The sequence below is a fragment of the Empidonax traillii genome, unplaced genomic scaffold (assembly GCF_003031625.1).
Source record: "Empidonax traillii isolate 1590-97213 ecotype Southwest subspecies unplaced genomic scaffold, ASM303162v1 scaffold261:size680923, whole genome shotgun sequence".
Lineage (NCBI taxonomy): Eukaryota > Metazoa > Chordata > Aves > Passeriformes > Tyrannidae > Empidonax > Empidonax traillii.
Window position 1 is genome coordinate 313438 of NW_020955454.1, and position 16563 is coordinate 330000.

Genomic DNA, 16563 nt, shown 5'->3' on the forward strand with positions numbered 1-16563 from the left:
CAAAAATGGAGACGAACAGAATCACTTAGTGTGCTGGTAACCACGGGTTACCTTTCATATGCCTAAAGATAAAGCTGCAGTATGGAATCTTGGGAGAATAATTAGGCAGAACAAAACAGAAAGTTACCAATTGAAATAAAAAGGCATTCTACAATAGGAAATAACAACCAAGAGCGCTTATAAATAAGTAAAAGAGGTTATATCACAGAATGCCTCATAACTTTTTAAGCAAAGTATTACAGTACAAACATTTTAAAGGCTTTATCAATGTTTAGGAAATACAGTACAAGTTTTTCAAATAGATTTAACCCTTTGAGCACTGAGTTTATTTTGAATTTTCTCTTTTTATTTTATTTTTATTTTTTTACTAATAAATACCTTTAAAAGTCATGTTGTGCAAAACAGTTAGAATGCTTGCCAGGAATGCAGTCCGTGGCTTCTGTTTCTTCAGACAGTTTAAAAAAAAAATCAAAACTAAATAAAAATGAAAAAACAAACAAATGATAGCAACACTAATAAATATGTATAATTTAAACATGAACCTCTCTTAATATAGATGTACTGTATAGCAAAACAAAGCAAAACATACTTTGCTTTAAGAATAATGTTTCTGAATACTTTATAAATGCTATCTGTGGTATCTTTTATCACATAATTTACAACGTTTGGATGTTAAAGGAAAAACCATTAGATCTAAAAAAAATGAAATATACACTATATATAGGTATGGTTTATACCTGGGACTTATCAGGTACAAACCCTGCTGTTGCTAAAAATGCTGAAGAGAAAGAAAATGGCATTAACCACAATCACATTTTCCATAAGAGATTTTGAAATCTATACAATATATACATCTATGTTTCAATGTGAAAATTATATTTTTAAATTTCAAGGTGTGAGACACCTCTGCATAAATGGAGGTTCATATTAGTAATCGGAACTAAGCTGGTAAGGGTTTAAAAAAAAACATATCCATACATTTTTACCAAATTAATGCAAAAGTGCTTCAAAGTACTCAGAGGGCTAAAGATTATAGGGTGAGAAATACCAGCACACTTAGGTCACATGAAAAAGTGCACCAGAATTAGTTATAAATGCTTAATTAAACTGTCTGTTAATGCATGCAGCTTGATGCATCAGAGGGATGCACAGCAACTAAATCCAATTTACACAAAGTTCCAAACACTTACCACTGCATTTTAACCTTCATATTTTACCAGTAACAACAGCTGATTATGCACCTCTATTTAAACACTGTACAGTTATACAAAACAGTTCAGCCCAGAGCGACTCTGGAGTTAAAATAAGAACATGTGCCAAGAACTAAACAGTAGCTTTAAGGCGTCTTTGACAGTTTTCCTCAAAGCAAATTACAGTTATTTTAATCAAAAGCAAATGCTACTGCTTCTCTAACTCCGAAACATACAGAAGATGATCCTCTGGTGACTTCCCGTGTGTTTTACTAAGATGAAGTTTAACAGCATGCTTGCTCGCAAAAGTCCTGTTACAAAGTTTGCACTGATAAGAAGTTCCGATATCTTCCTCTGGAGAGGATGTCACCAGTTTTTCAGATGGTGACTTTGCTTGTGCTATCTGATTGTTAATCTGTTCACTAGACAGTTTGGACAAGTCTCTTAACCTGAAACCCAGATGCGATTCAAGATGACTGATATAAGTTGAAGGAGTTCTGATCTGTGAAGCACAGTCATTACAAAAGAACACTGGGTGCCCAGTGTCCAAATTTTTAAGGAACTTAGTTCCCCCCGTCCTTCGGAGCTGGTATTTCACATTGGCCAGCCAGTGGCTAATTGTGGTCATTGAAAGTCCCGTAAACCTGGAAATGTGCATTCTTTCTTGAGGGCTCAAGTCTGACATGATGTATTTCCCCTCGGAAGTCTGCCGTAAACTGGCTGCAAACTGGGCCTGCAATATGAGTAAGTGCTGAGGGTTCCAGTTAGACTGACGTCCCTTCCTTTTCTGAGCTGGTGTACTCTCTTCTGGTTCCTCTATTGTGGTACCATCAATGTCAGATTTCTCAGATATGCTGGAAGGTGTGGAAGATTTTGATGTGTGACTTTCTGTCAGGTTCTTCAGCATATCAGATATATCTGACAAGGCATTCTCGCGTAGCGGCGAGTTTGACATGAATGACACGACTGCAGATGTCTTTGCTGTTGTCACTGTAGATGAAGAAGATGCAGAAGATGTCGATGTGGATGACAAAAGCGCTGAACCCAAAGAGCAGCTTTTGTCACTCTTGCCTTTCGTCAAATCTATGGGTTGGTCATTGTTGACATGATAAAAATAACGGTCTAAGTGGTCTGATTTTTTGGACTGCAGAGGTGGGGTGGCCACCGCAGCCTTTTCTGCCAAACTGTTGCTCATTTTAAAAAGCATGCTCATTGGATCCAAAGCGGGCAAAGATGGCTTTGCTGCTTTCCCAAGGTGAATATTCATGACAGATTGCAGTGCACTTAATGGGTTTACAAATGGCTGTTCGGGAGGGTGATCAGTGATGATAGCTGTGCTGCTGCTTAAAGAACCTACAATGGACTTAACGGGCTCTTTCCCGTTCTCCACAGGTTCTACAGTTGGACTATCCTTGCAGCCATCTCTCTGAGGAACTGGGCTGCTCTGCTGGCTTTTGAAGCCACCATCATTGGAGGATTCCAGCTTAAGGGGTTCACTGACTTCACTGCTGCACGGCGAAGGTGTCGCACGCTTCAGTGGAGAAAGCTTTCCTTCGGGCTCCTTCATTTTTTCCTCCACTTTAGCCACCTTCTCAGTGACCTTCTTTACCAATTCTTCCATGGCATGAAAGTTTGTTTTTGGCACAGGTGAGGTCTGACTGCTCGGTGGAGACACCAAGGGCTGGTTTTTAGTTGGTGATACCAGCTCACTGTTCCCAAACATAGGTTTTAATGGTGTACTCTTCCCAGATGAACCCAATGACAGCTTCATCATATTAGGCAGCTGGTAGGCAGCGTGAATGCTGGGGTAGCCACCCCAGCTTGGTGTGCCATTCTGGGCTTTGTTTATAGCTGATGTAACTGTGTTTTCTAAAGACTTCAATATATCTAATCCCCCCTTAGGGCTTTCTTCTAGGTCATTTTCAGTCAAGTAATGGTATTTTGAGGAGATATCATACTTCTCCTCATCTTCACTCGACTTCTCTTTGTCTTTCATTTTGTCATCAGCAACGACTCTTTCTTTTTCTACTTCTTTTTTAATCTCAACATTTAATTTAGGGGAAACACTAGAAGGCGTGTTGGAAGGAGACGTAAAAGTGGTGGCAGCTAGTGGCACCGACTGGACTTTCTCATCTACTAAGGACGTTATTGTTGGTGTTGCTGGGGCTTCTATAATTGGCTTCCCTTTTTTCATGGCAGAGTTAGTGACTTTAATAAAATGTCCCGTCACCATCATGTGAGCCGTGAGCTCCTGCAGAGTGTCGTGGGAACTTCCGCACTCCATGCACTTCAGAATCTGGGACTTCCTCGCCTCAAAGTGCCAGGCATAGCTGGCACCATTCTGGTGACCGTAGCGGTTATTTGGCGTGATGTAAGGGTTAGAATTCTTTTGAAGTGCATCGTTGGTATCTGAGATTGTTGCTTTTGGCGTCCCACCCGTGGAGTCTGGAGAACTTGGAAGATCAAGCTCCAGTGATGCTTTCTTTCTAGTTGCTGGGATAATTTTTGCTGCTACGGGTGTAACAGGTTCCTTCAGAGGCACTTTTTGGTAGTGTTTTGTTTTGATCATGTGAACACTCAAATCCTGAAGAGATTCAAATGAATGACCACAGTACATACACTTTAACACTTTCTGGGCATCTTCTTTCCCTTCCATTTCAAGCAAAGAACGTTTACGAGGTTTCGACCATCTTTTGGGGTTATTGTTATCCGTTTCATGGTTGTCATCTCGATAATGTCCTGTTTCATTCATGTGCACTGTTAATTCTACTAAAGTGTCATAGGCAGCACTGCAGTCTTTACAGCGGAATTTACTGGCTCCAGTAAATATAGAGCCATAAAGCTTACTGCTCTGTCTGTACAACTGAACTGTGCTAAAAAGACTGGGTTCAGGAAGTATTCTGCTCTGAGAAACTTGCTGCAGTGTTTTGGCCATAGCAGTCTGGTGCCAGTCAAAGCTGCCACTTCCACAACTGCTGCTGCTGCTGCTGCTACTGCTGCTGCTACCGTTGTTTTTTTCCGAGATTGGCTGGTGAAGGTTCAAGTTGAGATTGGACCAGTAGGAATTGGAGAGGAAGTTATTATATACTGCTTTCATTTGTTCTAAACTGTCAGATACCGTAGAGTCTTCCAGTGGTATCGACACCTCCTTGCTCTCTTCCTCGTTCTTAATGGAGCTGCTCTCGAAGTCTGCCATGCGGTCACTCGTCTCACTGATGTGGGACTCGCTGTCCATTTCATGGCTAGAAAATTCAGCTGCTGGAGAGTTTTGGTAGCTTTGGCAGTTCTTACTGAAGTCTTTTTCTGGACATGCATATTTTGCTGAAGGCTCCCCATCAACTGCATTTTCGTCAGGTTCCACATCTTCCTCCACCAGTGCTGCTGCTTTTAGTTCGTCTGAAACGTAGGCTATTATGAAGAGAAAAAAATATAAGTTAGTTTCTGCTCATCATACTTGTGCTCTAGTCAAAGAAGTGTACTTATTTGCAAAATTAAACAGTTAAAATTTAGTGTTTCTTCAGAGCAAGAAAAAAATCTGCTCTTCAAACATAATTTGCCACCTTATTCTTCTCAAGGGGCAACAGCTTGAAATTAAAACTAAATTTGAAATTAATGAAGCACATTCTGGAGGTGGCATTCATTTCTAAAGTAATAAATTACTTGTATCAACCTCAGAGACAGCAGTTCCTGTCTGTCAATTAATATGTCTTATGCTTCTCCTACCCCTAATGCATTTCTTAACAGACAGATTCACAATTTAAATTAAGCAAGCATTTTTTGCTCATTACAGTCTTGAGGCTCAATCTTTAATAAATATAGAGCATAACAAACATCAAAAATTTCCACAAAGTAAAAAATCCCCAGTTAAAATAATTTTTAAAATTAGATATTTTTTAAGTTATCATTATTAGTAGTGTCATATTTTAGAGGAAATGGTTAAAAGCAGGTGATGCAACCTTTTGAAACAACTCAGAGCAATTTGAGGACATTCACTAAGGGTCCAACAAATGTTCCCATTTAAACACACCTTTCTCAACAAGAAAACCCACGCAGAATTATGTCAGGAGCTAGTTCAAGAAAATTGGTATGCTGAACTCACTCTTGCTGTATAAATATATACAAGACCTTCCAGTGGACCTTACAAATGTCAAAGTGTTTGCTCTTTAGACTACTTTGTCAATATTTACTCAGCATAAGCTACACGGACACCCAACAGGGATCCTGTCTCTTTTTCCCCCTCAAGTAATGCAACTGGTGATGTAAATCTAAGATACTCCTCTTGAATAGGATAGTTGGGAACTGACAGTACACATTTTTTTTTTTTCCATGGTGCTTCTCTGCTTCTATTCTACTATATACTAAGCCTACCTAAGTTTTTCCTTTAGGCAAGAAAACTATGGAAACACTAAAAGAAGTATCATTAACTAATCAAAATTATCTATTTCTATATAATGCATTTATTTGAAGGAAAGCAAAAATAGTACATGACTATATTAAGTGGAATTTAAAATCTCTCACAATTATAAACTTTGAAAAAAAATCTCATTTTCAGTAGACTGTGGTTGAAGACACTTGACTTTTGACCTTCTCTGCAACACATCTGGAAATTGTAGGGTATTTGTATCTTAAACACATTGAACAATCTATAACTTGTTTATGGAGGCAATAGTGCAGAGAAGATACCAGCTTACCCCCCAAAAAAACCTGCTTTAAGCAACAGACTGAAAAATGTAGAACACTACAGCAGGTATCACATACACAGTATTAAACCTTGCAAACTTCTTTCAGGGAAAATATGTTTAAATGTTATCAGAAAACCACAAGAGACCAAACAACTGTTAAAGTGACAATGAAAACAGGCTTTTAGTTTCACATGGAGTGTTTCCTCGTTCAGTTAGGTAACACAAAGCATTCACTACTGTTCTTTCACGTGAATGGTAGAGAATCTTCCTCCAAGCATGTACAGGTATAAGCTGATCTTCAGAATAGCAGTTAAACCTTTGAAAGCACAAACAAATCACACAAGAGCAACACGTAATAATGATTAAATGTTTCAGCTCAGATAATTTCAATGCAGAAAATTCATGCAGCCAGGGTCCTATGTTTTTTACATTTGGGAGGACATAGTTTGAAAGAATTATGTTAAAAAACTTTATCATAAGATGCTTCAAAGCTGCTGATACAAAGATCAGACTTTAACAACAAGTATACAATAGTCTGCTGAAATGGAGCTGAGCTGTTTTGCTGTATCTTATGCTCTTTCAAAATATTTTGAAAAATCATTATTATTTTATGTTGCAGACATGCTGGCAATTGGTAGTAATGCTCAGCATCTATCCTGCAAGTATTTGCAACAAAACCACTACATAGAATCTAAAAAGATGGATTTTCAGACCTTTAGCAAAGGGGACCAAAGCAGTTGAAATTACTCTCTAAAGCTGAAAAAAATTATATAACTAGTAATAATGTTCAAACAACTGACTGTCAACTTCCTCTCTCTCAACCACACCATATCCTACTGATATGGATAAGGAAGGATGAAAGGAAGGAATGACAGCACGAAACCCATGATTTGGAAGGAAACATACCCATTTTCTATTCCACCTTGTGGAAACAGATTTTCTTTTACACCTCGTATTCCTTTGCCTCTTTTGAAACTGAATATTAATTTCCTTTTCACAAAGTAAAGAAGACACAAGGTTATCACCACACTGCCTGCATTATAGCGACCTCATTCACACCTGCAGGCTGAGGTGGCACACCAAGGCACTCCAACTGTACCTGCCTTTTGCTCCTTTTCTCTACTGAGCACCAGGATGAGTGTGTGCCACCCACTCCCACCACCACATCATGTACCAAAGCCATGGGCTTTGTCCCTACACACCATGGAAATCCCTCCAGGGAACCAGTGCTCACCAACACAAACTGAGGGCACAGAACCAAGGCCTTAATTAGTGTGTTATTCTTTACATTTTTATTTCTCTTACTGCTGAAGTCTTATGAATTTTGTTTGAACTTAAACACTTGTCACATTCACAGCTTTTTTAGAGAGTGACTTTTACATTAGGGAAAACCTCCAGCATGCGGCTCATTTAAATGTAAATCTATTTACCTTTCATGCTTTCTTTGCCCTTTTCACCAACTATCAAGCATATTTGCGTGTTAACCAGGAGCTGCCTCCTCTATAGCTGTTCTCCTTCCTAAGCTCAAGTTGTGAAGCCAACTTGTGACATCAGTCTTTGATCCAGAAATGCAGGGAAGGAGGCACAAATGACAGTGTGGAATTTAACCCGGCAATCTGCAACTTCGATAAACTGACAGTTTGAACAACTCCTTCTGCTCCTTCCCCTGCACAAAGGAGAGGAGGGATGAAACCTGGTCTAGTGAAAGGTGTCCCTGCCCATGGCAGGGATCATCTTTGATGTCCCTTCCAACCCAGGCCATTGCATGATTCTATGATTCCTCAGTGAGAGAGCTGACTACCTTCACACCCGAGCTATGGATCATTTCTTTGCCAGTGGAAATGAACTGTGATCCATCACTGCCCAAATGCAAGAGATGAGGATGCTCAAGGAAATATCGTAGCCTAGGACTTAAAACACCATCCTAATCTGGAGTTTATGTCAGTAGCTTCTAATGCCTTATTTCAAGGGCTGGTCTCCTAATCCCTTGCCTTCATGGCAATATAAGGCAACCCAACAGGTTCTGGAACAGCCTGCAATGGCAGACTTGGGGCACACTCACAGGTTCTGCAATGCCACTACAGGTAACTTTATGGTGGCTGTCATGTTTCCTCCTCAGAAAACCCAAATAAATTGTTCCCACCATGTGGATAGAAGAGCAGGGACTATGGGATTCGCTGCAGGTACCCATGGAAAGGAGCCCATTTGCAACCCAGGGAAACCCTGACCTCTCCTTGCTCCACCAGACCTTGCTCAGGGGCAAATGGTCTGTATTCTGAGCAGAGGTGAAGGCAAGAGCTTCACTACATCAGAAATAAGGACAAGGAGGCCTCTAGCAGAGAATTTTCTTCTTTGGTTAAGTAGCTGCTGGAAGAGCAAAGAGACTATGAAAGCGGAGAATAAAAACAGCAGGAGATGGCAAAAAGGTTTTCCACTGAGATTCACTGCCTGGTAGAAGGTCTGTCTTTAAGGAGCACTGTCTCCAGCCCATCCTTACACGGCTGTTTCCCTATTATTATTATTATTAAAAAAAAAAAAAAGACAAAAAAAAAGGACAAAAAAAGACAAAAGACTTGTAGTTTAATATTTTTCAAGTGTAGAGTAAATGTTTGAACTGCAGGGCATCTATAAAACTGTTCTTCAGTGCCTCAACAGCAAAGTCAGAGGGGAAAAAAAAACAACTTTAGGGCAAGTCTAATGGCAAAAGAAGAGTGGAAATAAAGAAATAAAAGAAATGAGGCAGTTCTGGGTTTTGTTTTTCCAGAGTAAGAGAAAAAAAAAAAATCACAGTTCTCAAAAAACTGTTTAATTTACATCTCACAGGGCACCATAACCCAAAGGAAATTGCATACAAGTTGAGCAAGGGTGTCACTGTGACATAATATATGACCAAAAAAAAAAAAAAAAAAAAAAAAAAAAAAAAAAAAAAAAAAAAAAGTCACAGCCTGGTGTGGCCCTCCGGTTCAGAAACATTTTGCAGGTGCAGCTACAGAGAGACTGAGAATGAATGGGTCTCTCATTAATATTTGTTACAATTATTAACTAAACTGCTAGGTAATAATGAAATTAACACATTTGATATCAATACATAACAGTAAGGTGTGGTATAATGCAATTCATTTCCACACAAGAGGGAATTACCTTCATAACTGAGCTATGGATCATTTCTTTGCCAGTGGAAATAAATTGTGATCCATCACTGCCCAAAATTGTCTACATATTGTATAGACAGTAATAAACTCATATACCTGGCTCTACACAGACACCAGGGATCTACTCTACAAGAGCAGAGAAATATCCCCAGTCCACTGTGGTTCTGGAGCAGAGGAAGTGCATCTGCAGCCAAGCCACTTGGGACTGCTGAAGTCCTGAGCAATGAGGTGCCCACCAGCACCGCAGCTCCTGCTCTACCCCCAACTGCCAGAGCTCCCCTTCTCCAGAAACAGGGAAAACATCCCAGGGTTTTCATCCCCTCCATGGCAACATCCATCTAGTAACAGGGTTGGACACACACCTCCTTGAGTTTGTTTGGAAATAGAGATCACAGCATTAAAGGTGTATTTTACTGTTCTCCAAAAACCAATTAATTGCACAATTCTTCCCTTATTTCCTGAAAAATGCATCTGAGACCATATATTTTGGCTGGGATCTATCCAAATATTTCATTTTGATACTTATGAAATGTCTTGGTTTAATTATGTTTTTTTGCCAAGAATGTTTCTTTTCTTTTAATTAGCTTACTGGGATATTTTTAAGCTAGTATATATGCTCTTTGCTTGAAAAAGTAACAAAATATTCCAATATTCTTCTTACACAAAAAAATGCTTAACTGTAAAAGTTTATCAAAAACACTCAGCTCCTTAGAAATATTTTGGCTTTAACCAAACAGCTTTTTATTTAATAAAAAAAAAAAAATTAATCAGCTTTATTATTTCTTTATGCATAATTTCAAATCATCATATAATACTAAGGGTCATCTCCTAAACCATCTGATTTTGACTGGATTGGAGAAAAAAAAAATCTTCTCAACTCTAAAAAACCTGTGCACATGTACATCTCACACTTGAAAAAGGAGAACAGCAGAACAGGATTGGGAGCAGGAACTCTCCCAGTGCTGAAAGGATGAATATTACATTCCCACTAAAAAAAAAACAAAACCAAAATAAATCAAAACAAACAACAACAACAACAACAACAAAACACCAGGGAAAAAGGATTATAATAGATCATAAAGTGGAGCAGTGAGTAGGACTCAGCCAGAGAAACTCCCTCTGCATCCTGACCCCGTTCCCCGCATCATGCACAGAGCAAGAGGTGGCTCCTGCTATGACACAGCCTTTTCCTAATGATCTGTCCTGTTCTGTTTTAAATCAAAAACCAGCCACCTAAGAAATAATCAGAATATTATTTAAAGATTTAAGAGTCCCCAGTTTTGGTGGGACTATCTGGAGATAAGAGGGGGCTCAGTCCCAACACCAGCCCACAGAGGAACAGCAGCACTGTGCCAATGAACCTTACTCACAAAATCAATGAACAGAGGCAAGAGAAAACCAGCTCAGTGGATAGAGTCAATCAAAGACCGAATGCAAATGAAGGCATATAAAAGAGTTATATTAGTCTGTTAGAAAACTCCCACTCCACAGGCCTTCCACTTACAGGAAGAAAGGCAAACATTTCACCCACAACTTGAGCTATTTCTATCCCGAGACTGACTGATAATTCCCATGTAACTGAAATTGTATTTGAGACTTCACTCCTTGGCAGAGATTTTTCACATATTCCTCATTAGGCAGATGGAATGGGAGGAAGAAGTGACTGCCCTGTTTACAAGAGTGGCAAATGACAACAGGCTCTAAACAGGCATAGCAATACTGATTACCCAGCACCTTGACAGGGACATTATTCCTGTTAGAAAGGTCAAAGGTGCTGTTTCATAGAGGCAGGACTGTCTATTATGGGAGAGAAATGTTATTTCCAAGTGGAGAGGTCAGCACTTCTCTCGCACATCGGCTGAAGTCCCTAGTACCTCACACCGGAGTACGAGCCCACTGCAAGACGGATTGTTCTGCCCACTGGCAAGGTCAAGAATATTAATTTTGAACATGTTAATTTGATGTGATGTGCAAGATTAATGCTTGTTTAGCTGGATTTTTTTTTGTATGTTGATAAATCTGCAGCCTTTTCATGCCAGTAAGAGCGTAGTGTTGAGTCTCTGGGAAGCGGTGTGGATGGATGTGACATGGGATGCCAATCTAATAGGTGGCTATCATTAGGCCCTAAAAACTTTGAAGTGTACTTGTGTTTGTTCCTTCAGGAAAATACTGCAGCTGTCTGCCACAGAGAGCTCAGAAATAGGCCAGAGGAAGCAGCCAGCTGCTCTGATTCAGCATCCTGGACTGGTACTACATTTGGAGAGATTTCAGTGCTCAAATCAACTGTACGTGTTAAGAGTTGAGAATTACATGGACAAGAATAGACAGTGAAGAGACAATAACAAGGAAGAGGTTTATATGTCATTAAAGTGTGGGCCACCTAAACATAGAACAAAGCAAGTCCACATCAGGCACCTTTTCCTCATGTCACTGTATTTCAAACTCCCCTGGGTTTTGTGCACTTTAAAGGCAGGTACAGGACTCAGAGCTCCTATTCACTTTGGACTTTAAGCTACCACATCAAAAGTGTCATACAGGCCACCCATAAATGAAAAGAAAACACATTCAAAAACTGCTACTAATTCTGATAAAGGAGGCATTCCTTTTTCTGAAGCCAAATACTGTTTAGATGTTTCTTTAATGAGAGTGCAAACCTCACATTTATGTATTACTTCTTTCACTAAATATACACCTGAAAAAACAGGGTACCCTAATATGAAATGATGGCTTAGAAACAACTTGGCACTATTGGACTGCATCACTTAACTGAGGTGTTCAGGAGCTTCAATTACTGCTTTATTTTTCACAACCACCCTGTGGAAGAAACATTTTTATCCACAGTTAATAGCTGAAAACCTGGAAATCCAAAGAAGTTAGAAGTTAATTGTCTAGTGCTAGACAAGAAGACAAGCAAAGGAGCCTGTTACTCCTGTAGGTTAATATATACAATTCAGCTATTTACACAAAACATGAGAAGATGAGTTAAGTTTGTGTTTCTGTTCCTATGCTTCTCCACAGTGTGTTTTTGTGAATACAATATATGTATATAATTGAAAATAATTGCCAGTTTTCAGTTTAAACAGTTATTAGGGGGAGAATACCTGGTGAAATACCCACAGGTGTATATGTACTATGCACAACCCAGAGCCTGTGGTTACAAATCTCCTCTGAGCCAAGCTGCTGGGATCCAACGAATGCTGAATCTGCAGTCTGCCAGAAAACTGCTTTTCACAATGGGGAAAACAGGGAAGGTTTCTGAAGTATTGTCACAACTCTCCTCCAAAGAGCTTTCTGCCCCCAGCACAAAGCAGGACTCAGGTACGCTCTACCAGTGCTGGAGAAGGAACATGATGGATCATGCCTCTCTCCTCCAAAACTGCACTCTGCCTTGATTTCTCCCTGGGGCCTCAACTCCTTGAATTCAACCTGCTGAGCAGGGTTTTTTCTAAAATCTGCTCAAATTATCCACCCATGAAACCTAACACCACTTCTTTCTGATGTGGAGAGGAGCACCTGATCCCATCACGCTGCAGTGTGCTCTTCCACGGGTAGGGCTGCATGAGGATTGGCCTTACCAGAAGAGTTAACCTGCCATCTTCTGCAAGAAGTCTTTGACAAGAAGGGATCAAAACATTAAAAAACTTTAGCTGAGAGAGACCAGAAGTCCAAGTTATTCCCATGTATAATGAATATAATCCTACAGATTTTTAAAGAGGCTTCCCTCAGGTGTCATTATTGTACAGTCAGGCGTGAATGACATGTTTACGAGAAACTTCACAAGAGTAAGAGTTCAGAGACTATACCTGGCCAGGAAAAACAGATTTTTAAGGGTTTTGACCTAAATTTTTCTGTCACACATACACAATACAGCTGACTCCCAAAAGGACCACAGCTGTAGAGAAGCCGGGGAACAGTTCAAGTCCCACTGTGTGTGCCCACAGTTGATTATCAGAAGCAATTAAGGGTGATGGTGGAATGGAAGGGCTGAGAAATGCTATGGACTGCCATGATGACAGAAGGACCTTCCTTGCTATGGTATTTTGTGGAATTCGTCTCCTTCCCCCTTTTCACTCTGGGGGAGTAGAGATTTGAACAGCCCCTATGGATATATGCTTGGAATTTCTGGCTGATCCTGCTGAAAAAGGAGAAAGAAAACTTCCTGGCCTCCCTGTAACCACATAAACAGCCTTTCACAAGCACCATTAGGACAAGACCAAAAAGAGGAACAGGCACTGTGAGCACCCACTTGGAATTCTCAACTGCTGCTGTTTGAGTCACTTCAGATTTTTCTGTTCCCATTTCATCAACATTCACATAATACCCTCCTTCTCCTCCCCTCCCCACCCCTCCACCTTCCCAGGGAAAGGATGCCCTTCCTCCAAGTCCACCAAAGTTACAAATGACCATCATTCCAAGGAGCATGAAGTTCCTCACTATCCAGGGGGTGGTTAGGGGTCAGCTACCCAGCCACAAAGGGGAAGCACCTCCAGAGAGTGGGTAACCAGGAACAAAGTGGTGAAGTAAACAGTTCACAAGCAGCCCCAAAGACTCAAAACTTTCACCTAAACTTAACAAATACAATGTTGCAATAATGCATGTGCATTAATAACAGGAAGAAAAACCCACCTACATTTGTTGTATAAATTATTCAACGTGAATAAATGTGATCCACTCTAAGGAAGACAAAAGTGGCTTTTCCATAGTTTCCAAGACAGTTTCTTGCTGTGAAGTATTACAGACTTGCTGGAGATTCCCACTCCATGCAAGTACACATGACAGTGCAAAATAAAAGTTCACCAGCAGAGAAAACAGCTTCACATTCCACTTTGACCCTAATTGTTTTTCTGGACTGTCTAGAATTTTTCTAAGCACAGAAGTACTATTTCCTTAAATGGACAAAAATATTTACCAGAATCCTCAAATTAAAAAAAAAAAAAAAGTTTGTTTTTTTGCCTTTTTTTTTTCCCTAAATAAAAGTCACTGTCAACATTTTGCTAAGACAAAGCCAAATTCTCCCTATGCATTGGTACCAAAACACACAGAGGCACAGTCTCTGCTTGATACCAGCCGTTTGGGTGGCATCTTTTAATCACTGAAAAGCACACAGGGCATTCCACAAACTACTACAAGATTCACAGCCAACTCCAGGATAAGCAGGCACGAGCATAAAAGTTCTCAATATGGCTCTAATAGCTCTTAATTATTATAATCCTTCACTGAGCAAACAGATGTTGTAAGGAAACTTCAGTTTCTTCAAATGCAGTAATCAAACTATTCTGCTTCTGTCCTGCCTCTTCTCAGTAAACGCTTTATATAGTGGAGTGGAAGTAGCAAATGTAGTGAAAAAGTGACCATTTAATTCTTACAGAAATCTGTTTCTGAACAAAAGTGATGCTGTCATTTCTCTTCACCCACATTTCTCAGAGTCTTCTGATTATGGTTTAGCCTTGGTTTAGAACAAGATAAAAGCTTACACCTTATTTCCTGTAATTTTTCTCACATATTTGGTTGCTCCTAATCTGTCCACATCCTACAGGTTCTACAGTAACTAGAATCTGGTGCTGTATTTGTGTTAAGCTATACTAATATTCCTACACATTCCTGGAGCAGTTGCCTTCACTGTGAAGTTTTCAAAAATCAAGTTTTCACCTAAAATGCTTAAATATATACCAGAGAGTCACTCTACTTGGCAATTTATTTGCAAATGATCATGGCTACTTAAGACATTTAAAATGTACCAAAAGACCTTCAGCCTGATTCTTCATTTTTCTTGCAAACTTGCTACTCCCATTGAAGTCCTTTATACAGTAGTTTCAATAGCTATTTTGGTTGCAGTGCCTCCTTACAATAAACTCCATACATCTGTATGAATGCTATAGTAGAAATCCAAATGATTTCAATCACAATTTCAGCTATTGTGAACTTGTGCTTATAATGAAGTTCCTCTGTAATAAAAGGAGTTCACTGTGGGCCAACAAAGCTTTGTGTTCTTTCACAGTTGTTATTCAACCCTCATTTAAGAAAAACAACTATTGGCTGCAATATGAATCTTAGGACCTGAAGAAAGCAGAGATTCTAAGGATTACCTCTACATGATGGCCCCAGCTTGTTTTGTATGTAGAGAAAAAGAAGCATTGAATATTCATTTCACTCATTTGCTAAGTATACTAATATACACTTCTGTAAATGAGTCTCTATCTTGCACTAGCTACTGAACCAAAGGGTATTTGAATACGCTGGGTTTGCTATAATACCACACTAAGATAATGTGCTGGAAACAAATGGTTCACTGATTCCTGAATAGAAAATTTGCTGGAAAACCCTGAGAACTAGAAGACGAGGGGGAGGGGATTAAAATGTCGCTTCAGAGCCACCAACCAAACTCCTGTCATTTTTAAAAGATGTTCCTGTGGCACAGTATGAATAGTTTATAGCCATGATTGTGAACATTCAATGTCATATAAGAAAAGACACTTGTCAAGAGCCTTTCCCTTACAAGCACCCTCGTCATGACCTGTGTTAATGAAGTTAATTGAATTTAAGATCAATAATGGTTAATTATTGCAATTTGACATTCTGAGATAAATGGCTTTAAGACAGAGAAATGTGTGTGTATGTGAATTCTCTCCAAAGAAGGTGAACACATTACAGCCTAAGAGGGATCACACAGTCCTTCCATTGATCCTGGTACAATCTGATCGACCTAATCCTCTGATGAATGTGGGCTTTTCACAGCTACAAGTAAATGTTCTACAAGACTACTCTAACCCTTGTCACTGACCAAATCTATATGAGCTGTACACCAGAAATCTATTGAGATAGATTAAAGAACTGCTGTAGAAACAAGAGATGCTTCAATAAAGATGAAGGTTTATTATATTGACTATTAATGTTACATGCAGTATGTAATTATGAATGCTTATGGATCATAAGAGTTTAATTTTGGTCAGTCAGATGTAAATGATCATAACTGAATAATAGTATTAAATTTAAAAAAAACAGATTAAAAAAATCCAACAATCATGTTGAATTTGATGACTTAGAGTGAATGTTCAATAAGAGAGAGATTTTAAAATCATCCTTGAAATGTGCTCACAGACAGGTATTTATTTCATAAAGTCACTCATCAACCTACTTCATTTAGGGTTTTTTTTAAGTTTACTTTCACAATAGTTCCTCAACAGGAAGACATTTTTCAAACGTGTTAGTAATGATATTCTTACATGCATACTGAACAAGTTAAATGACCACTTACAAGATTTATAATGACAAAGTAAATGTCAAGGAAAAAGTATTACTGATTGCAGAGCACTGACAATAAAAAGCCGCTGAAGAGTTCTGTCAAAATGTAAGATTATGCAAAAACACTATTGAGAACACTGCTAATCATCTGCTCTTGTCAATTACTTGAAGGGTATCTGACAGCATATTTACATTAAACACATTTCAGTAGCAAAATCCTTAATGCTGTATCAGAATATTTTCATTATCATTAGAAATCCTTTAAAAGTCCTTTTGCAGCAGAGCATTATAGCAGCA

The 16563-nt window shown here is 39.1% G+C and overlaps 1 protein-coding gene across 2 annotated transcripts in view; it reads right to left on the reverse strand.

Moving 5' to 3' along the window:
• Positions 1–359: 359 nt before the first annotated feature.
• Positions 360–16563, reverse strand: part of TSHZ3 (teashirt zinc finger homeobox 3) — a 63757-nt gene continuing 47553 nt past the window's right edge. For both annotated transcript variants that reach the window (XM_027889383.1, XM_027889384.1), the window contains exon 2: positions 360–4598. In XM_027889383.1, coding sequence (XP_027745184.1) covers positions 1399–4598 — 3200 coding nt within the window. In that variant the 3' untranslated portion in view covers positions 360–1398. The remainder of the gene's footprint in view (positions 4599–16563) is intronic.